The sequence below is a fragment of the Temnothorax nylanderi genome, unplaced genomic scaffold (assembly GCF_030848795.1).
Source record: "Temnothorax nylanderi isolate EJ_2023f unplaced genomic scaffold, tnyl_v1.0 TNYL_tig0665_pilon, whole genome shotgun sequence".
NCBI classification, from domain to species: Eukaryota; Metazoa; Arthropoda; class Insecta; order Hymenoptera; family Formicidae; genus Temnothorax; species Temnothorax nylanderi.
Window position 1 is genome coordinate 27,162 of NW_027249727.1, and position 27,574 is coordinate 54,735.

A 27,574-nucleotide genomic window follows, 5' to 3' on the forward strand; every position below is an offset into this window, starting at 1 on the left:
TGCATGAAAATAATTTTGGATAACTCAGGAAAGAGAATAATGATGGCACATATAATTATGCAATAAGTTGAATTTAAATGGAAACAAATAAATATTTTGCATTAATTACATGCTGTATTGAAATACAGTTCTGTTTGAAAATACATAAATAGATAAGATATGTAACATGTAATATAGAAACAAGAAGGTTGACAGCTTAAACTCTTGTCTAGCAAGTCCGGTTCTGACAGTAGTTCCCAAACGCATGTATTTTTAATAAAATCACCTACGCGTCAGACACTTTGTGTTCTTTATTCCTCTGTCTCCCTCTTCCTCCCTCTCTTTCCCCTTTTTTCTTTCCCTCCTCCTCTCTATTTCGATTAATGTAGAACACTGACAGCCTTAACTGGGGGATGATAATTCACTTTTTTTACACGAGAATCAATTGCGTAGCCTTATTATGGCTAGCGATTTTTATCGTGCACATTTTTTATTTTGTGTAAGAATATATAGAATACCTTCACATATATAACGACAATTTAAATCCGATAATAGTGTAATGTATAATTAATAAAGAGAGATATTATATATTTGTATACATACGTTAATAACTTATGTATTTGTTCAAATATGAGGGACGTAGCGCAATTTTATTACATTGTTGAGGATTGTATTTTCTTTGGCTATCGCAAATGTAAATAAAGTTATTAATAAGGTTATTTGATATCGCAAAATATCTTTATTGCGCAATTTAAGAGTTATATGACAGCAAATGATTAAATTATAACATTTCATATATATAGAAACATAGTAGATTCGAAAATATTAATACAACGAAGATAAAATAAAGATAATGATATAACGAACGATGACATAGTTTACAAAAATGACTTTCTGCATGTATCACGCGGTATTTAATGTGTATAAATTATACATTATTACTTACTTATTTAATATACAATGATTTCAGTTTCATAGAAAGTAGATAATTATTTTACTGTTTTATGCGTGAACAAGATTTGATACAAAAAAATATCGTAATACTAAAAGAGAGAGAAAAAAAGCGAAAGAATTAAAAACTAGCTCCTCTTTGACGAAATAACGAAATACATAACAAACCAAAACTATTATTGTACCATTTCTTCTTAGTTCTTAAAAGAGCATCTTATATCCTTTCTGACAAAATTTTTGTCGATCGGTTCTAGTAAAGGATATAAACTTTGACTTAGCTTAAATGACAATAAATCGTCAAATTCTTTAGTTTTATTATCAGATGTAAAGATGGTAATTTTTCCAGATGTATTGGACAAATTCATTTCCACTGCCATAGCCGTAGGCATCACATGTACCGACACCTTACGTCGAGTCGACTTGCTAAGTATATTTTCCTAATGGAGATTATGTTTAAAAAATATAATTAATTTATTATCTATCAAAATCACTTCTCTCACAAATTGTACGTCATATAAAAAGGATTATATTTTCCATTTGTTTTTCTCTATAAAACCATTTCTTTTTGGTTGAATGATATATTCCGCATATAAAAACAAGTTGTTACCTTAAAGAATTGCCGTAATTGTTGCTGCGTTATTGTCTCTAAATAACGTACTTTAATATCTACTCGATCGAAATAATATTCTTGGCTTTCAATTTCTTTCCAATATAAAGAGCATTGACTAAATATCGTTTTGGGTGCCGTCAAATGTAGATACAAATTTAGACTTTCCCTTTGTTTGTCAAATTGCTCTTCTAACATAGTAGATATATGTACCTGAAATGTTGTTATAGTGATATTAACGATATTTTAATAGAAATATACTCCAATTAATACGTCACATAAAAAATGGAGTGATAAATTAATCATATAATCATAATACCTTGTACAGCGACGGTCAAATATTGCGTTCCGTTCATCATTGTAACCTTACTAAATACTGTATAGCCTAAACTTTTCGTGGTCCTTAAGATATTGAAGCAAGGCTCCTCAATAATTTGATTTAAAAGCGATAAAAGCATATTCGATTCCGTTGATCGTAGACCTGTTGCATAGTACACTATGGTATACTAGAAGTTTTCTGCACTTTATTTTCTTCTTTAAATAGAACGCAGCAACCTACAGTAATTATATAGGTATATATCAATACACAACACTTTACATACTATGTCATATAGAAAATATTAACTCACTAAAAAGCTAATGTTAAATTTCTGAAACAAATTGTAATCCTGATAAAATAACATTAATAATAAATACTTTTTCTTATATTTTTACATATTTATTTTCTATACGGATGAAATAATTTGTTTTTTATTTTTATTTTTCTTTCTTTATCTTCATAATAATCCTAATGGCAGCATAAGACCATTAGAAGAAACGATAAAATATTTATATTGAAATGTTTTATAATACAAACTGAAATTCTTTAAGGTAGGACATAATTGTATATATAATTATTGCATAATTGTATATGTTGCATATAGGAAAGATATTTTCAAAAGATTTATATTTAATATAAATAATATATCATACATACTTGACATATTATGTATCCATATTTTGTTGTTTTATGTAATTACAGACTATAGAAACTGTACAATTTAATCTAAAAATTGTATAGGGGAGACCGGGACTAAACAGTCTGTTTTCTTTTCGGTGCCGATTTTTAACAACAAAATAAATAATTTTAGTTAAATGTGGTACACAACTGTAAAGAGTAAACCTTTAGCTACAAAATTTATTTAGGAAATTTTTATCTACGTCGCTTTGTTTAACCGGTATAGAGCAAAAACGACAACGGTGGAAAAATTGAAATCTCAAAAATGCCGGGGTTAAATAGTCTACCCCCCGGGATAAATCAGTTTCAGGTTTGATCGCCCATGAAATATTAGATATCTACACTGGATTCGTGTTCAGCATGCATTACTCTTTATAATCAGCATGCATTTATAATCACGTACCTCGAGATTTGGAGAGCAAATATTATTGCAGATATTACAAAATTTCCACGCGCAGAAAATTTCACTTTTCACCACGAAAATACGTTTGCCTCCGTAAAAATCATAACACGGCAGGTAACCTGCCGAAACTCCGTTGGTCACATGGGTACCATAAGCAGCGTTTACAATGTTAATAGCGAGTTTGCACAATATACAGGTTCTGAGATATTTGATTAGACATATTTACCCCGTAGACTTTTTAGCCCCGGTCTCCCCTACATAATAATCCACATACATGCATAATTTTGTTATAATTCTACCTCAACACTAATGACTCTTTCTCTTTTTTCAACATTAATCTATGTTAATTACTAAATTATTTACTAAATTTTTTACTTAATTATTAAATCTAAGATTTCGATTAAGTCAAATCCTGCAATCAATTAACGATTTTAATCATATTTTCCTACATACTTAAATCAAAATCGAATTTTAAATCTGATATCTAATATAATTATAAAACATGTATCTGATAATAATTAGAAATGATCTTTTATAGCTAATTATATTTATATCTAATGTATAAATATTGGAACTTCTTATATCTTGACATAAATATAAAATCTAATAATAGTATTATGGAAATTGTAATTTTTCTAAAGAATAATTACAGATTATTTAAAAACAACTAAAAAAACTTAGTGTTGTATTAAGAAAAATATTTAGATATTGATGTCAACAAGAAGATTCGAAAATTTGAAAGTGCAATTTAAAATTTTATAGATAGATATTTTAATTAAAACTCAAAAATAAGCTACATAGACATTCTATAAATTATAAATCTCATTTTCTCTTTTATTTACATATACCTATATGTATATGCATACATCTATCTATTACACACTTGTAATACGCTGTATCATTTTATTGTTAAAAAATCAATGACACAATTTGAACATTACTGCATGCTTTGTAGACTGTAGCCACTTTGTTTCATGTTTCCATAACAATATTATTCCCTTATTTGTAATAAAATTTATAAATAGACTTAAATTATTTTTTTTTTGTATTTACTGATTATTTGCAACATGTAACATTTATAATTAAGTTATTTTCTTTTTATACGCTTGACGATAAAAGTCGTTAAATAGGTACATGAAGATTATTACGACTATTGTGAAGAAATAAGTCAGAGCTTTTGGTGTTCGACAATCCAAGATTAATGTTAGTACTAGGTAGACTAACATTAAAGCAAACTGCACCTGAAATTTAAAAGAATTTTAAGTATTAAATTTGTATAACATTTTCGCAATCTGTTTATTTAATTAAACAAATAATTAAAATAAAAATATATTAAACAATATATTAAACAAATATAAAAAAATATATTAAACAAATTAAATAAGTGCTGTTAACGATATTAATAGAAAAGAACTAAGAAAGATGAAACAGACATTTATATGTATAATGAAATGTTATATCATTTCATATGTCTATTACGCCAAAAATATTGTTGTGACGTATACTCAGTCGGCTGTTGATTTGGTCGGATAAAATTACTCGACGTACTATTTTTCCTTTATTTATTGCGAACGTCTTACAATGGTCTCTCGGCGTTACTCGTTACATTGCTTCCCGCGCGCGTCTGCGGGCGTGTTCCAGTTAATCACAATATTCCGCGACAGAAGGCGCTATCGAACCAAAATCTACCTTATCGATCCTAACATTCCTCCCACCTTAAGTTGCAAAAAAGGGGTGGAAGGATCCTTTTGAAAACTTAAAAGTAATACGAAATAAACGACATGGCTTAATAACTAAAAAATTGCGATTTCAAATAATAAAAAGAGGGAAAACTAATATCCGAGTCTGTCCGGCATTTTTACATATCGCCCACTTCTAGTACGAATAACATTAGAAACATCTTGCGGGGCAGACTCCTCATCGTCCGTCTTAGATTGATCTACTACGTCCATGCTCGGTCCTGATGTTTCCTGACTAGTCTCTGACATTTCCAGTGGATACAACCTCTGAATGGGACGAACGAGTTCTCCGGTGGCCGTCTTTACCTTAGCCACCCGCACAATACCGTCCTTTCCTGGAAAAACTTTAATTATTAGGGCTAGTGGCCAATCTAATCGCTTACGGTTATCCTGGGCCACCAGAACGATATCTCCGACTTTTATGGGTGCATTACTCCCTTTGGTTGTTTGTCGTGCCAACTGTCCCAAGTATTCAGAACGGAAACGCTTACGTAACTCATCACGTAAACTCTGACAGTACCGCATCCGTTTGCTCAGATTAATATCTATCTTGTCCAGATCTGGTACATCGCTCTGGGAAATTTCTCGCAGAAACATCATTGGCGTCAACGGTTGTAGTTGTGTTGGATCCTCTGCTAGATAAGTCAGCGGTCGCGAGTTGATGACAGCCTCGATGTCACATAAAATGGTATTCATCTCCTCGTAAGATAGGCAAGCTTTCTTCAGTGTCCGCTTTAACAAGTCCTTGACTATTCTGACCAGACGCTCCCACCATCCTCCCCACCAGGCTGCTGTAGGAGGGTTGAGACGCCAAACTATTTTTTGACTTGTGCTGTATCGTTCAATCTCTTTCCAATCGATCTTCTGAAGTAGATTGCGCGCTCCCACAAAATTAGTCCCGTTATCCGAATAAATTATGGAAGGTTTTCCTCGACGTGCAATAAATCTGCGCAAAACTTGCAAAAAGGCTTCCGTGGAGAGGGACGTCGTAAGCTCTAAATGGATTACTCTATAAACGGCGCAGGTGAATAAACAAATCCACGCCTTTTGTGTCTTCTTAAGAAATAAAGGTCCAATATAATCGATACCAGAGACTTCGAAGACATTAGCATCCTTAACCCGTTCATATGGCAGGTTACCGGGAATAGCATCGGCCTTCTTGACTTTATATCGTTTGCACGTCCAACAATTGTTTATCACTGAACGTACCGCTGCTCTGCAGGTGAGAATCCAGAATCTCTCTCGCAAATCATTCATTACAGTCTGAGTTCCCGCATGATTCAGTTGTCGATGCCTATACTCTATTAACTTTTTTACTAAAGGGTGTCTTGGATCCAATACAATAGGATGTCGGAAGTTGTATTCGTCATCGCGATTAGTTACAGGTGACTTTAAACGTAGGAATCCGTTTTCGTCTGTATATGTATCTAAAGTACTGAGTCGTGGCTCATTTACCTTGTTAAAAGATTCTCCTTGTGTTAACTTTAAGACTACAAGTTCCGCTTCAATGAATTCCTTCGTAGTCAATTCTCCTGAAAATCTAGCAGTTTGCTGAGCTCGACAATTAGTGGCAAAACGACGAATCCAAGCCATAGTTCTGATTATCCTTATGTATCTGGATTGTCCTTTCATATACCATCCTATTTCTTCTTGTGGAATGGATATGTACGTTCCGACTGCTAAGGTGTCATCTGATGAAGACTTTTTATCTTGGCGTGCTGATTTCTTGATCTCGCTATTAATTTCCGCTTCATTCTCAATAACATCAGACGAGGGCCACTGATCCCTAGAAAGCTTCAGCCATGCTGGGCCTTCCCACCATCGTGACTCCACTAGGTGCTTGGCTCCACATCCTCTTGAGGGTAGATCAGCGGGGTTTAAAGATCCGGGTACATGATGCCATTGGTTCGGATCAGATAATGAGCGTATTTCTTTTACTCGGTTTCCTACAAACGTGTTCCATTGTCTGTCTCTTTGTATCCACGCTAAAGTTGTACGAGAATCAGACCAAAAGAAAACCTCTGCTTCTTCAAAATCTTCTGCTTCACTTATCGAACGCCATGATCGTGCTCCTATAGTCGCAGCAAGCAATTCCGAACGAGGTGTCGTGATTCTCTCTATAGGTGTTATCCTGGATTTTGCTAGAATAAGTTGTACATACACGCCCTCCGGAGTTTCTGTCCTTGCAAATACGGCAGCTGCGTATGCTTCCTTGCTGGCATCCACGAACACATGGAAAGACAGATTTTCCTCTTGAAGAAAGGCACATCTTGGAATACATAACTCCTTTAGCCAGTGAAGCTGCTGTAACCAATTATTGAAATCAGTTTTTACATCTTCCGGTACTTCATCGTCCCAACTGATTTTGCACGACCAGAGTTTCTGCAACAATAATTTAGGTTTTAAGGAGATCGGGGAAGACACGCCAATGGGATCGAATATTCGTTGAGCTGCGGACAGTATACTTCTTTTTGTAACCGGTAACGTAGTGCGTAATTCTAATGCAGGTGTTAATCTCAAAGTATCCTGCTCTTTATCCCAAAGTAAACCGAGTATCGAAGTTGATTTATCTTCTTCACCTGTGTACTCCCATCCTCTCAGATCAAATTTGCCTTCATCCATAACTCGTCTCGCGACAACTTCGAATTCCGTGGCTTCGCTCTTCGAATCAACACTGGTTACGCAGTTATCCACGTAAAAGGACTTCATCAAGTGTCGAATAATTTCTTTCTCCTTTTCTGTTTTAGCTCGATGCAATGCCTTCTTTAAATGATATTCGATAGTTGCTCCTAATAGAAAAGGGCTACTGGAAACTCCAAAAACCACTCGACGATGCCTGTATACTTCCATTTCTTCCGGATGAGATTTCCTCCACCAAAGGAAACGTAATACATCTCTATCTTCGGATGAAATGCTTATTTGCAGGAAAGCCTTTCGTATATCTGCAGTTATTCCTATCTTGCGTCGTCTAAAACGGAGTAGAATTCTCGGAATTTGTTCAATTAAATTAGGGCCCGTTTCAAGACAATGATTGAGTGACGGTGAGTTCTCCCCTGTAGCGGATGCGTCAAACACTGGCCTAATCTTCGTAGTGCTGTTTTCTTTGATAACACTCCTGTGAGGTAAATAGTAAGCCATATTCTTTACTTCTTCATCCGGTACCTTTTCGATGATGCCTTCCGATAACCAATCTTCGAACACTTGCTGATATGCATCATACAGATCTTGAGTCCTAAGTCTTCTGGTCGTAGACTCAAGTCGTTTTATCGCCGAACTCTTGTTGTCCGCCAAGGGTAAGTGGTCTTCCTTCCAAGGAAGCAATACTTCGTATCGACCGTTCGTATTTATCTTGATGGTCTGCCGAAAAGTTTCTCTGACGTCTGCTTGATGAATATCTTCTGTCTTCTTTAAAATAGGATCCGTGATACCCAACGTATCTAGCTTCCACAAATCTGTAATGTTCTCTTCACGAGTGAACATGGATACGACCATGAGCGTCGTGTCTTCTTTCTGTTTCGGTGGAGCATCTACTTTTCCAATTAATGTCCATCCAAGTAATGTCTCTAGCGCTACGGCTCCACACTTAAGCTCCTTTCGTTTACCGGTCAGCAATTTTCCTGCAATATCAGCGCCAATTAATACAGCTATCGGCTCGCCTTTTTTGTCAACGTCTGTGAGCTGTATTCCTATTTGCTGTAACTCTTGCAGCCAAGGTCCTCTACTTATAGAAGGGACTTTCTCACAAATCGTCTTCTGGTTTAAAGCTATAAAGTTGCAAGAATATGATCCATATATGCTCCGCATGCTAACTCGGTACGCTTTGTGTAGTAATGGATTAGACTTCGAACCTCCAAATAACATATGCACGATCTGCTGCTCGCCTACGACTTCAAAACCCAGTTCCTCAGCATAATGGTCCAGAATGTATGATCTGTGCGATCCCGTATCAAAAACTGCTCTGACCACTCGTTCTTTGCCTTGACTAAATAATTTTACACAGAGAGTCTGCAAAAATACTTCACTTGTGAGAGAAATATTAGCGAGCGTAGACTGTTCTTGATTCTTGGCAAGTTCCTGTGTTTGACTGTCTTTCTCAGATGGACTCGATGTCGTGTTGCGACACATAAGTAGCACGTGTCTCTTACCGCACCATTCACATTTGCCTTTATATCGACAATATTTGAAGCTGTGACCCGTCTTTGTACAGTAGAAACAAGCATTCTTTGTTTTAACAACTTTGTATCTATCTTCGTATGACATCTTTCTAGCTTGTCCGCATGAAGCACTCTCGTGACCTTGCCCACAAAATATGCAAGAGGGTGACTTATCTTCTTTAGTTGAGAGAAGCCCTGCAGCAGTAGCGATTTCTTTCGGCTCGTTCTTAATTTTTTTCTTCGATTTATCCTGCTTGTTTGCTGGATCATCATTTATGCCAAAACCACTTATTGCCATAGCGATCCTTTCTTCGCCCATTACTTCCGCATGAAGAAAAGTCATTAGTTCATCTAGGCGTTGCTTCGAGGTGGTAGAATTGATTGCTTTCGGATTTCTCTGTCATACACGCAAAAGATCTTCAGGCAGTGACGATTCCACTAAAGGATATAACATCGCAGCACACATGTCGGTTGTCACTCCCAGCGATTCTAAGGCTCGTAATTGTGTCTCAAGATTATCATAAATACCGGATAAAGGAGCGCGACTACTTGTTTTCATTGTCTGATTTAATACTAACTTGAGCATTTCTCGAACGTACACCTCGACAAGTAAATCCTCTCTGCCGAAGCGTGATTTCAAGCTGGCAATAACCTTATCGTAATTCGTCGCCGTCGGTGGAAAGCTATTGACTAGTACGCTCGCTCTGGAATCCTTCACCATCGCCTGTATCAGGTACTGGAACTTGTCTTCTTTTGTAATATTCGGATCTTCGTGGATGTGCTTAAACAAGCTCCAAAATTGCAACCATTCTTTAAGATCTCCGCTAAATTTTGGCAATTGTATCTTTGGCAATTTATATGTACGCGCATTGTCTCTAGCAAACTGCCCCGTATCTTGAGTAAAGGCCGCCGCTTGAGCAGGCTCAATGACATTACTCACCGCAACCTTTGCCTGCTGATATTTCATCCGATACTCATCGGCTGTTTCAGTCTCACGCAATAGGTCTTCTTCGTCGGCATCGCTGGCGATCATAACCTCAAAGATCTTCTGATTGACTTCTTCGAGTTGGCTCGCTTTATGGAACGAGACTTCTTAATTTTATCCATCGTGTCGCCGATTATTTCCTTTACAGATACGTCACAAATACTACCCAGTGAACACAGTAATATAGCAGTAATGTAACGACAATGTAACCGAATATAACAGGTTATATAAACCAGAATGTTACATGTAACTTACGTGTAAGTTACAATTTCCGACTCAGCAATATAACATGTTACATAACGTGTTATTTAACTATTACGTAACAGTTATAATAAGGTAATGACCGTAAAAAAATTATTTTTTTCAAAATTTTATTACCATTTTATAACTAAATTTGTTTCTTAAGATGCAGTCTATGATTATAAATATTTTCTCGTATTTGAAAAACACACTTACCTTGGGGGATTCGAACTCGGGACCTCTGGATCGTGAGCCAACTGCCTTACGTGGTAGACTACTTCTTAATTTGATGTAAGTGTTATTATATAGTCTACATATGTCACACCAGCGCAAATATATAATTTTTCAAAAATCATCTTAAGAAACAAATTTAGTTTAAAAAGAGTATATAGCTGCACAAATTTTTAATATTGACATTATATCTATTTAATATGCATCATGATGATTACGTTATTTACCGATACGGATGGATACCCGGATTATATAAATTGATCATATAAATTATAAACATCTTGTAAATTATTAATAATTATTAATTATAAATTATATATTTTGTAAATTATAATTTTTGCCTTAAGGCGAACTAAAAGACCTCTGCACAATATTAAACCTTTTAAACAAAATATATATATTTAAAACAATTGAAAATTTATGAGCGCAGACTATTATTAGCTCTAGCAAAATAAAACGATGCAGGGTTTAAGAGCCCGGGCACATAGAAAAACGTGAGCAGTAAGCAAATCAACAGCTGTCTTATATTGTATATGTTATTTCGTTACACCCCATTAATATTACCAGAATATTACTAGTTATACTAACATTAATACAAGCGTGTTACGTAACAATTACACAATTTTTGTTACATAACTGTAACGCCAAAAAGATGTATAACAGTTATATTACCTGCATATAACAAATGTTAAATTGCATGTTACTTCCATGTTATGTAGCCCTTATATATCACAAGAATAACATTGTGATATTACATGTAACTTCCATGTTATATTGCCGTTATAAAATGTGTTCACTGGGTAATGTCCTGTCACCGGTCGCCAAATGTTGTGACGTATACTCAGTCGGCTGTTGATTTGGTCGGATAAAATTACTCGACGTACTATTTTTCCTTTATTTATTGCGAACGTCTTACAATGGTCTCTCGGCGTTACTCGTTACATTGCTTCCCGCGCGCGTCTGCGGGCGTGTTCCAGTTAATCACAATATTCCGCGACAGAAGGCGCTGTCGAACCAAAATCTACCTTATCGATTCTAACAAATATGATAGAATATAATATAAAAATATTATAAGTATAATTTATAATTTACAAAAATATAAATCTGTAAAGATACAAATCTTTAATTGGTTGTATTAGTAGATGGGCAAAAATTGATGGTAATAAAATATTTAAAAATCTGTAATAAAACTTTGACAGTTAATTATGTAAAAGTTAATTACCAGTTGAATCCAAGTCATATATTTCTTCCACCAGAGATACTTTTTGTACTTAGGGCCATAAGCCGCGATGAAATAATAACTGTACATAATAACATGGACCAAAGAATTCAAGAAAGCTATGATAACACCTTGTTCACCAGGCAGGAATTTCAAATAGCACCACGAGATGACGGCCGTGATAGTATGGTGGTAAACGTGAAGAAAAGTAATCTGATTTTGCTTCTTTCTCAAAACGAAAAATACCTTAAAAAGCAAAACATTTGAATATTAAATTTCTTCTTACATTTATATATTTTTTAAATAAAATTCTTTGCTTAATTTTATTTAAACGTTTTCTTATATTTAAAATATCTAATTGATATCTTAATTTGTAATGTTATTAATGATTTTTATTTTGAAGAGATATCAATGTCTATAAAACTGATAAATGTAATAATTAATAATAAAAAAAAGTAAATTTAAAAGGACGTATGTGAGTTATAAAATTTTCACTAATTATATCGTTTATGATAAATTCATGTATTACTTCTACATCGAAAATGCTTTTTCCTAACGCGAGCGTGAAACGGGCCGCTTTTCGCACTTGTTTTGAGTGAGCAAAACGATCCATTTCGCAATCGATGACGTAAGCGTTGAGAAATGGAGCCATTTCTTAACTAGTGGAGAAATGAAATTGTAAACATTAAGGCCCGTATTCATAGTCGGATCTTATTTCAAGACTGTCTTAAGTAATGTCTTAAGATGCTAATACGGCTCTGTGATTGGTTCATAATATCTTAAGATCATACTTAAGACGGTCTTAAATATAAGATCCGACTATGAATACCGGCCTAAGAAATGGCTTTATTTACTTACTCAAAACAAACGCGAAAAGCGGCCTATTTCACGCTCTTGTTAGGAAAAATAGTATGAACAACTCGTGGGAAGAGTGGTCGAGCCCAAATGAGTGTGATGGTCGCACTCATTCGGAATCGACCACTTTTCTCACTAGTTGTACAATATAGTATTGTGTCAACTATTCAATATTTTTTACGCTTTATAATATATTCTAATATTATGTCCGAAAAAGATAGAATTTAAAAAAGATTGTTCAATTTGCTAAAGGTAATGCGATGACCGAGTTAGCAAAACGCTTTATTTACATTTCAAAATGTTTCGTTGCAATAGCTTTTATTGGGTAACTGACTAAAGACTATTTATTAATTTTAATTTTATATATTATTAAAGATTTTTATTATTTTAAAAAGATATTGAATATACTTCTTATGTTTTTTTATAACATACTTTGATATTCTGTTTAAAGGAGAGAACATTAAACATTTTTTTCAATTTATTAGAAATAATGCAAACAATCTACGAATATTTTTCCGATGACCGAGTTAGCAAAACGTTCTGTTCATGTTTCAAGATGTTTGTTTGCAATAATTTTCGCTAGTTAACTGTCGGAACAATGGTACCACTTTTACAAGTCGATGATAAAAGCATGATATATTCTTTGTATTGAATTTTTTATAAACTAGTTAACTTAAACACTTTAATTTTTAACTAATTAATTATATTTGTCATTATAAATTTTCTTACAGTGTCCAGAAGTTCGATAATTTTTGCGAAAAAATACCACCAAGCACCTCGTGACATCTGTATGAACGATATATACATATACATAAGTAACATAGTGGAGAAATATATTTCCTATTTATTAAAAATTGTTAAAATTATTTAAATTAAATTCAATATTGTTAACAATTGCGAAAGAAATGCTTACCGCTATTCGTACGTTTTCTGGAGGTGATATATAATCTTGAGTATCACATCCATGAGCGGAGAACAAATATTTAATATCGACGTTCAATGTCTAAAATCGACAAATGTTTTATATTGATGTTTTATATTGATTATTGTATGTCTCAAAATATGTGTTAATGTAATAGTTTAGTCAAATTTCTTGTTATATTCTTGCATGTAGGGGAGAGTTGGCAATTACCGCGCGGTTGACAATTCCGCGCCATTGTTTATCTCAATAACTATTTGTATTACGCGCCTACAATGATGTTAATATCATAGAGTAACACGAAATACCCCACCCGCATGCGCCGTCAATGCGTTCCGGCCGTCCATGTAAACACAGTGCGCTCTGGAAGCTTCTCTGCTTGCTCGTTGCAATTTTGCTGGTAGTTTCGATAAGAGGTGAGTAATATAATATTTACATTAGAGAAATAAATTTGACGGATTTGATAGGCTAAAACACTATAAAATTAGGTTGCAAAGTCATTTTAGAAACACGCGTTTCTTTCCTATATATTTTAAGGTTGTAAAGTGAAATGATTGAGTTTGATAATTTCGCGCCCAAGGTATAATACTCATAGGTATAACGATAACTGTGTGTTAAGAGTTACCAAGACTGTTTAGTTTACAATGTAAGGTGCTTACAGAAAAGATCGTTGCTTAAGTTTTGATTTGAATTTATAATGATTGTTATTTGTTAACGCATTCACTTATTTTTATATGTAGGTACCTACTAGACGATATTAATGCATAAATATAAAAAAACATTTTGTTATTGTGTTCTACTTCATGTCACTAACTGAAGCCAGAGTAATTTTTATAGGTACGGCTTTATTAAACTGGGCACGATTTTATCAGACCTGGTCACGATATTATCAGACAGTTTGATAATACCGCGTTTTCTCACTTTTTGAAAAATTATTAATATTTTAGTTTGTGTTTAACTTTCAACATTATTGGTATGATATATGAATAGCCAAATAAATGACCTATCTAAAACTGCACAGTTTGTTTTTTTGAAGCATTTCTGTGCTTAGATATACGCTTCGGTTCTTAGGGGTTCGGTAATTGCCAACTCTCCCCTATTAATCTTATTTAATTTTGAATACCTACTTATATGTTGGTTAAAAAAAATTTAATTAAAATTAAATAATTTTTATCGGAATTAACATTTCAAGTTTAAATAATATTAAATATATAAATTATAATTCTCAAGCTATTTAAACGTATAATTAATAAGTATTTATCTGAAATATCCTCTTGTGATATTTTTAATGGTTTATATGGCATTTTTCTGAACATATAATATGAGAAAATGTAGAACGGAGTATTTATATGTCGTGATTACGTTTTTTTATTCTTAATATCAAAAACACTCATGGAATAAATGTACTAAAAAAAATTAAACTTACCAAATTTGTCAACCAAATACTGAAGAGTACTTGAAATGCGTTATATAAGATCATAACGGTATTCAGCTGAAAGGCCGGCCGTTTTTCCATCATTTTTGGTCCAGCTTTTAAAACAAATATTAAATATGCGCCGACGATATATAACATAGGACCCGGAGATTCCATTAGAGGCCAAGTATCTACCACTGGATCTGTCACAGAGAAAAAAAAATATAATTTATTTATTTTTGGCAAATTTTTTAAAAGTAAAATGTGTTATTCTTATCTATACACATTTACGTATAATCTATATGATAAAATATAAAGTAATAATTGCGTAAATATTATTAGAATATGCGTGAAAATAGCATTTAAAATTCATCTGTGAAATATTAAGCAGAATAGTTATCACATGATAATATCTGTTAGCATTATGAATAACCTATTATTATATGAAACATAAAGATTATTCCTAAATCCTTTTACATGATATGTGTGTACTTGGAACATGCGTATATTTATGTTTATTAATTTCCACGATAATTTATGCAAGTATATGTAACGAGAGATGTCGTTTATAAAAATCATTCTAACGATGACGAATCTCTTAACATAACAAAATATTAGATAACAAGTTACCTCTGTCAAGTTTCACGTGCGTATATGATTGGTGATATCAGGTATATTTGCATTCACAAGAATACTTATTGATTCTTTCTTTATTTAGCATAAAACAAAGCAGTTGAGTTGTACGATTAATTATGTGATTGTAAGAATTATTCTTCTTAAATATGACAGAAAAATTTTGCCGCGTTGAATAAATACATTAAATTAGATATTGTTAATACATATATACGACTGTATAAATCTATAAACAGCGTATTGTATTTTTGTTACATATAAACAAAAAATTCATTTTAAGTACATAATTTTGTAAATTTCATTTTGTAATAAATTTCTGAGTTTATTTATAAAGAAAAAAAATTCTTTATAAATAGAACAATACTCTTATGGTAGATTTTGTGCCATTTTGTTAAAAAGAACTTACCTCGAACATTTCTTAAGACTTCATTATAGTTGCTAATAAATTGTATGAGACTAGCCATGTTGATGATGTTTCATAAGAAATGGTCTTTGATTTATTTACCAGAAAATCTGAAATATATAAATTTTGTTTATCACATTAAACAAATTATATTGTTGTAAAAAACAAGTAATCGATGTAAATTTATCATAAATGTATATTCGCTTTGCTTTTGAAAAATCTTGATGCACATTCAATAAAAAAATCGTGCTGTTTTACTATTTTATAATATACCTATTATAATGTGTAACAAATAATATAAATTATAAAGTTAAAATTAATACTTGATAAAATTCTAATAAATAAAAACAAAATAAATAAACAACCCAGTAAACAGACAAGGATCGTTTTCGTAACAATTACATAATATACTATATGTATATGTTACAAATCAGCATAACCGAACTATGACGTATCAGTTATGTCATTGATGTAATAAATCTGTAATTGCTATATAGGATAGTTATGAAATTTTGACGTTATTTTGTTATGTAACATTTATGTAATTTGGCAAATGTAAATGTGCATACTCTAAAATCTGCATAAATGTTACATAACTCTAACGACATAACTGCCACGTCATGTTAAACATGTAACATTAACATGATTTTGTCGATGTCAATGTGCATACTCTAAAATCTGCATAAATGTTACATAACTCTAATGACATAATTGTCACGTCATGTTAAACATGTAATATTTTAACATGATTTTGTCGACGTCAATGTACGTTCTGTAAAAACTTTGTAACCGTTATATAACTATAATAACGAAACTTCGATGTCACTTTAAAGACAAAATAAATATATAAACTTTGTTGACGTTCTCGAACATTTTGAAAATATGACATATGCATGTAATATATGTTATTGCAAAAACGTATCTGGGACATTTTTAAACATTTTTTAAATATTAAAATATTCTTTTAATAATATTTGTATAATTCCATTAACGTCATTAAGTACTCTATAAAAGAAACTGGACTCAAAAAATGTAATTAAAGTTATTGATAGAAAAAGGGTACATTAGGCTTATGTGCTCTTTTTCTATCAATAGCCTCAATTATGTATATGTATAAATAATATATATAATAATATGCATATAATAAAGAGTTCTAGTATATATGTTATTAATTATAAATATCATAATTATTACTTATAAGGGACAAAACATTTTAATTCCGCGATGATGCAATCATAGAAATTATACATATATTTGTTATAATATTTATTGCACATATTATTACACATATGTATTGCATTTATATTGTTGAGTAAGAAATTATAACTTAATTGCATGTATGATGTAGCATGTTACTTAGTGTTTGCTGGGCATAGGGCCGCTATCACAGTCTCCGATTAACGTGATCCTCCTAAATTCACTCTGCATCTCTTTCTAACTGTCCCCCTAGAAAGAGACGAAGAGTGAGTTTAATCGAAGGATCACGTTAATCGGAGACTGTGATATCGGCCCATATTGTTCATATTTTTTTTATACAAGATGCGCGATAAATTTTTCTGTGCTTTATGTGGTTATATAAGTTCATATGAATACGCCCTTATACTTTACTGGATAATTAATTCCGTTAATTGGCTTAAGTATGCGCAAGCGCGCAATCAAAATATGTAAAACCGTGGTACCGATCACCAATTCTGCGGTCCGATTCATGCTCACAGCGCTGAAAGCATTGCTCTATCTTCGGTTGATATTCGATGTGCAACAAAGACAGAATGATGCTTACAGCGCTGTGAGTGTGAATCGGACCGCAGCTCTGGCTTCAGCTTTTAATATGGCGGAATCCACGGAAACGATAATCGCCCACGCTTTTTCGCGCGCCCGTGATTTTTCGACACAATAGTGTATAGATAGTGTAAAAATCTTGGTAAGTATGAGGTTAAAACTGCATTAATTAATTAATAGTGTTTCCGACTTGTTGACTCGCTCCGACTTGGGTTCAAAAGTTCGGAAAAATGATAATGAAATATATGCTGCGATAATGCTAAGAATTTCTTTCATGGAGGTTAAGAAACGCTTTCTGCCTTGATAGTTTAAAGTCATCGAGTTTTAAACCAAACTTTTGATCTGATCCGAGTCGGGTCGAGTCAACAAATCAAAAACGCTATAAGTGAAAAGTTATTTTGCGGTAAAAAATCAATTGTGAAGTTAAATTTGTCTTGTTTCTATGCAGTGAATGTGAACATAAAGGACACACCCCACGACGTACTGGCGACGTACTCGTTTTACACTACATTGTTTCTATATTTGGCAGTGAGTTTAATTTATTTTATGCAATACCATGGCTGCGTTCCGATATTCACTGCCAATAATAAAAATCTATAGTTTATGTTACGCACACTATAAATTTTCGGTACTGGCAGTGAATATCGGAAAGCGGCCTATGTTTCTCATGTCTTTTTACAACATCTGTTAGGCAATTATGATAATGAGAAAAAACAAAAAACTTATTCGCACCGCTTTTCTGAATCATTAGAAGCTTAGACATTTCGAGTGCAAATTTACATCGCATTTTATTGTCTCCTAATAATTACAGTTTTTTTTCTGTAGTTTTCTTCAGATTACAATATTTAATTTTGCATTAAATTGAATATTTATTACATACCGGTTTATTATCTTTTTTCTATATAGTAATTGTAATGGTAAATCTATACTAATATATAAAATCCTTACGGGTGGTGTATGTTTGAACGTTAATAACTTAAAAACTATTGCACCGAATTTTTCCCACAAGTATATGAAATAGGGGTAGAATTTTCCGGGGAGTGCTATAGGGTGTGTAGTTTTTCGTTATCTATTTTCTGGAAACCGATTTCTTTAATTTTTTAATATTTAAAAAATAAAGAATTAAAAAAATCGGTTTCCAGAAAATAGATAACGAAAAACTATACACCCTATAGCACTCCCCGGAAAATTCTACCCCTATTTCATATACTTGTGGTAAAAATTCGGTCCAATAGTTTTTAAGTTAAAAACGTTCAAACATACATCACTCGAAATGTATGTTTGAACGTATCACGTAACTATTGAACCGAATTTTTACCACAAGTATGTAAAATAGGAGTAGAATTTTCCGGTAAGTGCTATAGAGTGTGTAGTTTTTCGTTACCGATTTTCTGGAAACTGATTTTTTTAATTTTTTTAATTCTTACGGGTGGTGTATGTTTGTGCGTTTTTAACTTAAAAACTATTGGACCGAATTTTTACCACAAGTATATAAAATAGGGGTAGAATTTTCCGGGGAGTGCTATAGAGTGTGTAGTTTTTTGTTACCGATTTTTTGGAAATCGATTTTTTTAATTTTTCTAATTTTTCGGGAAATAATTAACCAAATCTCAAAGAATTATAGATCAAACAGGGGTAGAATTTTCCGGGGAGTGCTATAAAGTGTATAATTTTTCGTTACCGATCTTTTTGGAAGCCGGTACCGAAATTTTTTCAATTTTTCGGGAATTAATTGACCGAATCTTAAAAAATTGTATATGAAGTAGGGATAGAATTTTACGGGGAGGGAGAGAGGGGGAGAGGGAGGGAGGGAGAGAGAGAGAGAGAGAGAGGGGGAGAGAGAGAGAGAGAGGGGGGGAGAGAGAGAGGGAGGGGGGAGAGAGAGAGGGGGAGGAGGAGAGAGAGAGAGAGGAGAGAGAGAGAGAGAGAGAGAGAGAGGAGAGAGAGAGAGAGAGAGAGAGAGAGAGAGAGAGAGAGAGAGAGAGAGAGAGAGAGAGAGAGAGAGAGAGACTATTTGCGTGTCTTATTACATATGTTCTCCGGGGCGAAGCTCGGGTAACCAGCTAGTCTTAATATAAGATTAATGTAAATAATTTAATTTTTGGATTAGTTTGTATTTCACATAACTGCAGATCTTTCCTTTAAGAACCTCTTTTATTTATCAAAATATCTTTTATTCTCCAGATAATAAATATATATTCCAGCTTTCCTAAATACATATTCAGCGGAAAAGGAGAATATAACCATAACATAAGCCTAAACGCAAACCCAAATCTTCGTGCATATAATCGCAATCTAGCTTTCCATTTCTTCGTGTTATTTCATAAAATTATATTATGTCTAAATCAAAATTAAGATTAGACATTACTTGTTTAACGCCAAGACAGCGGAGACGAATTTTTGTAAAGGAACTCTATAATGTTTCCCAAATGACTGTTGACTCAAATAGTTCAGAAGTTCAAAATGACATTGTAAGTGGATCAAATAGACCAGGTAACATTGAACAATTACCTCAGCAGCAAAATTTATCAAGAAAAATTGATTTTGATAATTCCAATGGAATTAACACTGATAAGTTTATTGAAAACAATGATGATTTAATGTCTATACATTCAGGAATTAATACTGATAAAGATAGTCTTCCATCAAGTAGTTCAGACGATGAGTTTTTAATAAAACAGAAATTGTAAATGACATCCGATTATGGGCTATTGAAAATCGTGTAAATCATTCTACTATAAGTAGTTTATTAAAAGTTCTAGTAAAATACGGCCATGATCATCCTATTGATGCTCGAACTTTGTTACAAACTCCCAGACAAGTAGACATTATTGAAATGACACCAGGAAACTATTATCATGTAGGTTTAAGTAATAGTTTAAAAAAATCTATTCGCAAGCATTATTGCCGAAATACTTGTCCATCGCAAATAAATATTAATGTAATATAGATGGTCTTCCTTTAACAAAATCTTCTGGCAGTCAATTTTGGCCTATTTTAGCTAGTATAGTTGCAGATTTTTACACCGAACCATTTATAGTCGGTGTCTATCATGGTTTTCAAAAGCCAAAATGTTGCAATACTTTTCTGAAATATTTCAAGGATGTTTGTCTTGAAATTTTTCAAACTGGTATTACACAGTATGACAAAAAAATAACCGTAAAAGTGAACGTATTTATCTGCGATGCTCCCGCAAAATCGTTTATCAAAGGAATTAAGGGACATAATGCGTATTTTGGATGCGGTAATTGCATTCAAGAGGGAGATTACATAGAAAATAGAGTAACGTACCCAGAAATTAATGCAATCCTAAGATCAGATGAATCGTTTAAATTAAAACAACAAGAAGAACATCATAAAATGACTTCTATTCTTGAAGATTTAAACATTGGAATGGTTACCCAATTTCCTATAGACTACATGCATCTTGTACTGTTAGGAATAATGAAACGGTTGTTGCAGTTTTGGATTAAAGGTAAACATAATGTTCGTATGGCTGCAAATCTGATAGCTCTTATTTCAACTACTTTGTTATCCATGTCATTATTCTTACCTAAAGAATTTGCTAGAAAGCCAAGAAAACTAGATGAGGTCGATCGGTTTAAAGCCACTGAATTAAGGCAATTATTATTATATACTGGACCAGTAATTTTTTTTAAGACATTATTACGCGATAAATACGTTCATTTTTTAAGCTTGAGTGTAGCAATTAGAATCTTATGTAGCAAAGAATATTGCGTACAACTGCTTGATTATGCACACAGTTTACTAGTATATTTTGTTGAAAATTACGGTACATTATATGGTCATCAACATATATCATATAACGTGCATAATTTAGTTCATCTATGCGACTATGTAAAATTATGGGGGCCATTAGATGAATTTAGCGCGTTTAAGTTCGAAAATTACATGCAAAAAATTAAATCAAAAATTAGATTTTCAAGTCGACCATTACAACAATTAGTTAATCGTTGTATAGAAGAGGATAATTTAAATATGACAAATGTAGAAAAGATTTATCCAAAATTGTGCTTTAAAAACGTCAATGGCAAAAAGATAATAAAATCGGTTCAATGCAAAGGTTTCTATCTTAGTACAAAAACTGCTGATAACTGTTGTTCTTTGTTAGATGGTACAACGATTTCACTTACAAAAATTTATTTAAGAAGTGAACAGATTTACGTTATTGGTAAAAAGTATTCGAATGTTAAATCATTTTTTCACAATCCATGCGACTCTTTAAATATTGGAATTAAACAAATTAATGAGTTACAATATGAGCTAATTACTGTCCCATTATCTGATATTAAATCAAAATGCGCAAAATTACCTTTATATGACGAAGAAGCTGTGGTATTGCCTTTACTGCACCAACAGGAAATATGTTTATGGCGAGTACTAATATTGGTAAAAGAATTTAGAATTAAAAACGATGATAAATTATTTAACAAACTTTGCTTTTTTACAGATTATTAATAATGGCAAAAGATTTCGCTGTCGTGACTTTTTCAAGCGATGGAAATGATGAAGAGGAAATCGTATCAGAGGTTCCATCTTTATGGCTTCGCTCTAATTTGACAGAATGCTGGTGGCCATCAGTAAAAAATATAAATACATTTATCGTAAAACAAGTTCCTCCTGTTATTAATGATCCTAAGTGGTCATTTTATCCCATTCAATTTCATGGATATTATGGTAATTTAGATTTTACTTCAAAATTTATGTAGTTGTTTTTAAATATTTTAAAAAATAATGTAACTTGTGTAAATTGCGGTTTTGTCCCAATCAAGATTCATTAGATCAAGCTAGACAGAAGGCAATGAACTATTCGTCAAGCGATGATAGTAATATAAATGAAATAAAGAAGAAGTCACGTACGTCATGCAGAAAACAGTTGCAAAAACCTATTGCTTCTGAGTCTGATACTGATTCTGATTTAGCATCAGTTATACCAAATCCGCCAAATCTTACAGATAAAAATGTCTCAGTTATACCAAATCAGTCAGCTCTTACAAATGAAGATGTCTCAGTTATACCAAACCAGCCAGATCTTACAAATAAAGATGTCTCAGTCAACAAACTCTCAAATGTTTTGAATTTTTCAACTGACAATGTGGATTTTGACATCCTTGAAGGAACTTTAGTATCGAACAAAAGTAATAGTTTATTTTAGTTTATTTATTCTATTTACTTGTATTATCTCTATAATAAAGCATTTTTTATTAAAAATTATAGTTCTTATTAATGGTTATTGTGATTATTCTAATACCTCTTTTATGTTTCTAGGCATACAGGAATTACATAACTTAATGATAGAAATGTCCAAGAAAATGGAAGGTATGGTGTTTATTGTTTGCCTTATAATCTTATTATCTCACTGTTTACTCAATATTACTTATAATTTTTCAGAACATTTCCAAAAAGTATATACGGCTCTAGCTACTGTTTCAGTACGAATACAAGATCTGGAGGCTCGTTTAAAAGAAGTAGAAAAACAAATTAATCAACATAAGCCTGAAGCACCTGCTGATTTGGATATATTAAATATGCAACAATCTCTTCCGCTTAAAAGTATTGATGAAATCACAGCTTTTGAAAACCGTTTATCACAAAATGCAGATGAGTACAACAAATTTGTAAGTTTAATTAGGAATTTAGTTACTTAAATGTAATTTTTATCTAAATAAAATGATAGAAATTATATTAACGTTACGTTATATTTCTAAAGATGCTGTGTATATCTCGCATAGGCGGAAGATCCGCTAAGGAAAATTTAATTCGTATATATCGAACTATATTTTCCAATGAAGTTGCTAAACAATCGTCCTGGAAAGGATTACGTAATCATTTTAAAATCAGTAGCTTAAACTCTATTTTAATGGCAATACAAGGTAAAATATATATTTTTTATATTTACAAAGTAAAATATATTTTTATATTTACAAAATATAAAACTTAATTTACATTTAATTCATTCAGCAACAATTTTGGCTCAACATCAATTCACAAACAAAGAGTTTGAAGATATCACAAAAGAATGGTTTCGCCAAGGTGGTCAAAGGCTTAACAGACAACAAAAAGATCCCGAAGAGATGAATCCGCAAGCCATTTAAATGCCTCAGAAGTTTTGAAGCTTATAATATAGTATTTTTTTATTATATTTTTTCTTATATTACCCAACCTATGTAAGATTCTTGATTAACATGATAAACAAAATTATTTTTCTTTAATCAATATGTTTTCTGATATTGAATAATTTAAAATACTAAAGTTTTTAAAGATTTTTATGTTCTAAAATCATAGAATCTTCATTATTTCTTTTTATTACGATCTGAATTCTCAACGTTGTCACTTAAGTTAAGTAATTTCTTTTATGTAAGAGAATTAATATATACATTTCTAATTCCTAATATATTTCTAATATTAATATATGGAAGTTAATTAGTTATAAAACTGTAATTTGTTTAGCAATTTATCAAAATAAAGAGTTCAAGAAACATACTTTCTATTGAATTTTATGTACATAAGTTCCATATCTTTGTATATAAACAAATTTTTTAAATACAAGTAACATGTATATTAACTATCTTAGTTGTTATCAGTAGAAAACGTAAACTACTAGTGATTTTACGCTGCAAAAATTAGTGTATATTCACTAAAAGTCAGTAAAAGTACATGGTCGTGTTATAATGATCAAAACAAGCTGCGGTACGATGAAGAGACAAACATCCCACGCTGTTCTGATAAGCACTCGCTGTTCTATATAGTAAGTACAACATCATTTTTAGATATTATTTAGGTAAAAATATCAACAACATTATGCTATATATATATATATATATCATAATGTTATTGTAAATAATATTATTGTTGTAAATAAATAATATTATATATATATATATATATATATAATACGCGTAACAAAATAATATGATAAATACTTCAAATTTAGATGTAAAATTATCCAGCAAGTAACCATACCAAGTAATATGTCACTTACATGTTAGTTATAATTTCCTACTTAACCATGTAAATGCAATACATTGTTTTGCAGAAAATTGTAACTATAACATGTAAGTTGCATATTACTTGGTGTTTGCTGGATAATTTTACATCTAAATTTAAAGTATTTATCACATTATTCTGTTACGTATTATATACAGCATAATGTTGATGACATTTGTACATAAATGTTATCTGAAAATGACGTAGTGCTTACCAAATAGCAAGTATCTGTTCTGTAAATTTCATGTAAGTGTTTCGTAAATGTTACAGAACAGTATCTGTTATAATTACGTAATTTAATATCGTATTTGTTACGTATTATATATAGCATAATGTTTCGTAAATGTTACAGAACAGTACCTACTAGATTCTGTTATAATTACGTAATTTAATATCGTATTTGTTACGTATTATATATAGCATAATGTTGCTGACATTTTGACCTAAGCGTTATTTGAAAATTACATAATGGTTATCAGAACAGCGAATATCTGTTCTGTAATTGTTACTTAAAATTTACAGAACAGTGTTTGCTGGGAATACAGTAAAAGAAAGTCACTAAAATAAAAACTGAAATGCCAGAAACAACGTGCGAAGTTATGTAACCGCAAATACTTAATTGCCCAACCATCAACTACAATATTCTTATATAAAAGAAGATAACAAATTGTTACGTCCTGCGAACTCCACGATTTCCCTTTTTCGCGGGAATTCCTATGCGCCTAAGATAACCCTTAAGATTAGAATAAGTAAACTGAGCACGGACGGTTATCGATCGGCGAGTGAGCTTTGATCTCTTCACATTCCTTTTTTTATGATCAAACTACCTATTTGCTTAGGCGACTAAAAGCGACCTTCCAGATGAATTACTGACAGACGGGGCATACGTGATCGGATTTTTATCAGCTTTGTCTGGTCCATAACTATAAACCCGGCGACACGACGCGCCAAAGGGGCCTTAATCCCAGACAGAGTTTGATGAAGATCTTTATTGCATCGAACGAGCTTTCTAAAATTGTTCGTACAATGTTTCCGACAAACAGAAACAAGGCCTAAGACGTGCCTGTAAATACACATGGCGGAAGTTTCTGTTTGCATTGAACCTCCCATTAAGATTGAGAGGTATGCATCGTCTGTTAACACAAAAACAGGGTCGCGAGATAAATAAGAGACCCAGAGCCTAATAAAAGAGAAATTGGTAATAATCAAAAAACAAGATGAGTCACTGGAAGGAGCGATGGGTTGCACCCCCAGTAAGACAGTGGGGGGCCTTACGAGAAGACTCACCAATGAACAGCCATAAAAATCGATAACCATCTCTAGCTCCCCAGGATAGGCGAAAACTCAAAAATCCACCTCTTGGGATAGAAACATCCCGCCAACGAGAAATCCTCTAAACGAAAACCAGACACATCCCACAACAAAATCCACCCCTTCCATCCTTTAAACTTTCCTATATAAATCGCGACATCACGGGGCTCACTCTCTTATTGTAGTTCAGCTCCTCTTCAGACAGTTCACCTCTTCACCCCGGTTCATCTCTTAGATCAAATTCTCTTCCGTTAATGTTCCAATAATGTTCTATTAAACGTCAATTAAATCGACGGAATCGACAGAACACACTGGTTATGGAATCAGTAAAATCAAACGTCTTAAAACCTTAAATAACCTTAACCTCATTTCAATGGCGGTATCCTTATTTTCCATGCATAAATTCTTATCTCTCTGTTTTCACTCCGCGAACATTTCTTTATATTTTAATTTTAGTTGCGACTTAATTTAGTTTCAAATACACATATACATCACACGTACACTTAGTTAAAGAATTATGTAATTCAATTCTGATTTCGATTGTAATAATAGCGGGCAGGATGTCCATTTCCAAATAGGTTTCCCCTTAGAAATCCTGCCCAATCACCCCCGCACTTTTGTAACACCCGCGATCCTTTCCTTCGCTTCCCAGTTTTTCTTATCCTAATCCTGGGGTTGGACGTAACAAATATAAAAAATAATAATTACCCGTTTATCATGGTCGATATTCATTCGTAAGAGAAGAAATAATAGCACACTAAGAAAATAATGACAATTACCTAAGACACGTTCCTGATGTACGTACGTGCCAGTAAGATTTACGAAGACGTGTGTTCTAGCTAAACTGTTGGAATTGCAATTAAAAGTTAATACGCTCACTATTGGAGTCAGAGATTCTAAATCTAAGTAAATCGTACGAGTACGTATACATCATATGCATAATGTTATATCCGGTTCCCTTTTATATAACTTTCATGGTCAATACGTTATGTAAACTATAGATTTTCAGTATCTGGGAAGCATATTATATTAAGTATTGAAATGAAGCCTTGGAATATATGTTTCCTCCGTCTATCTCACGATTCACGGCTTGAATCTGATATCTCTGCTAATGAGCTCTTATGTCTATTTTTACCAATGTAGATTAATTCGTAGCAAACACACTTTATCTTAAATGCTTAACTCAACGACTTCAGTCTTGGTTTAACTTACCTTTTGTCTTTTTCTAATTCTAAGAATTGGAAAAAGATAAAAGATAATTTTTCTAATTCTTAGAACTAGAAAAATATAAAAGGTAAGTTAAACCAACATTAAAATCAATTTACATTGGTAAAAAATAGACATTAGTAGGACATTATAGCTGACGCGCTAAACTGAAAACTAAGTAACATTATAATAAATGACTCACTTTGAATGACGACGTAAAGAAACTTTTATATCCGTTTCAAATCCGTATACGTCGATTATTTCAATTTAATCGGTTATCAATATCTTAAATATCAAATTAACGTTAAATCGACGTCACTTTTCCGACTGGGTATAGAGAAACTGTCCTCTTCATTAAATTTTATTTTCGCAACGATTCACTTGGTAAGCAGAATTATAATACAACGCTGAGTTAACCATTTAAGTTAAAGTGTGTTCGCTACGAATTACTAACGAGAACTGAAAAACTCAACTTGAAATAGATCTTTATATAGAGGAAGGACAATACTTTGTTAAAATAATGATAACCAAAGTCGATAGC

At 32.5% G+C, this 27,574-nt stretch overlaps 1 protein-coding gene and 3 long non-coding RNA genes across 9 annotated transcripts; 2 read left to right on the forward strand and 2 right to left on the reverse strand.

The window, feature by feature from the left end:
• Positions 1 to 704: 704 nt before the first annotated feature.
• Positions 705 to 2,252, reverse strand: LOC139784715 (uncharacterized). The gene is made up of 3 exons (XR_011721646.1): positions 1,857 to 2,252; positions 1,538 to 1,750; positions 705 to 1,367 (listed from the first exon to the last, which is right to left on the reverse strand). It is a non-coding gene; the product is annotated as an uncharacterized lncRNA (long non-coding RNA).
• A 1,717-nt stretch (positions 2,253 to 3,969) lies between these two features.
• On the reverse strand, positions 3,970 to 27,463 carry LOC139784719 (very long chain fatty acid elongase 7-like). 6 transcript variants are annotated; one of them, XM_071723911.1, is made up of 7 exons: positions 27,236 to 27,463; positions 15,733 to 15,839; positions 14,706 to 14,896; positions 13,274 to 13,363; positions 13,090 to 13,146; positions 11,509 to 11,751; positions 3,970 to 4,178 (listed from the first exon to the last, which is right to left on the reverse strand). In XM_071723911.1, the coding sequence occupies exons 2-7, from the start codon at positions 15,788 to 15,790 to the stop codon at positions 4,020 to 4,022; spliced, it is 798 nt and encodes a 265-aa protein (XP_071580012.1). In that variant the 5' UTR covers positions 15,791 to 15,839; positions 27,236 to 27,463; the 3' UTR covers positions 3,970 to 4,019. The 6 variants fall into 6 exon arrangements, with proteins under 6 accessions (XP_071580012.1, XP_071580010.1, XP_071580011.1 ...); XM_071723909.1 differs by lacking the exon at positions 27,236 to 27,463 and adding an exon at positions 26,607 to 26,721; XM_071723910.1 differs by lacking the exon at positions 27,236 to 27,463 and adding an exon at positions 26,536 to 26,684.
• On the forward strand, positions 21,857 to 22,835 carry LOC139784716 (uncharacterized). Its single transcript, XR_011721647.1, has 3 exons — positions 21,857 to 22,206; positions 22,302 to 22,667; positions 22,798 to 22,835. It is a non-coding gene; the product is annotated as an uncharacterized lncRNA (long non-coding RNA).
• On the forward strand, positions 22,845 to 23,776 carry LOC139784717 (uncharacterized). Its single transcript, XR_011721648.1, has 3 exons — positions 22,845 to 23,147; positions 23,240 to 23,402; positions 23,491 to 23,776. It is a non-coding gene; the product is annotated as an uncharacterized lncRNA (long non-coding RNA).
• Positions 27,464 to 27,574: the final 111 nt, after the last annotated feature.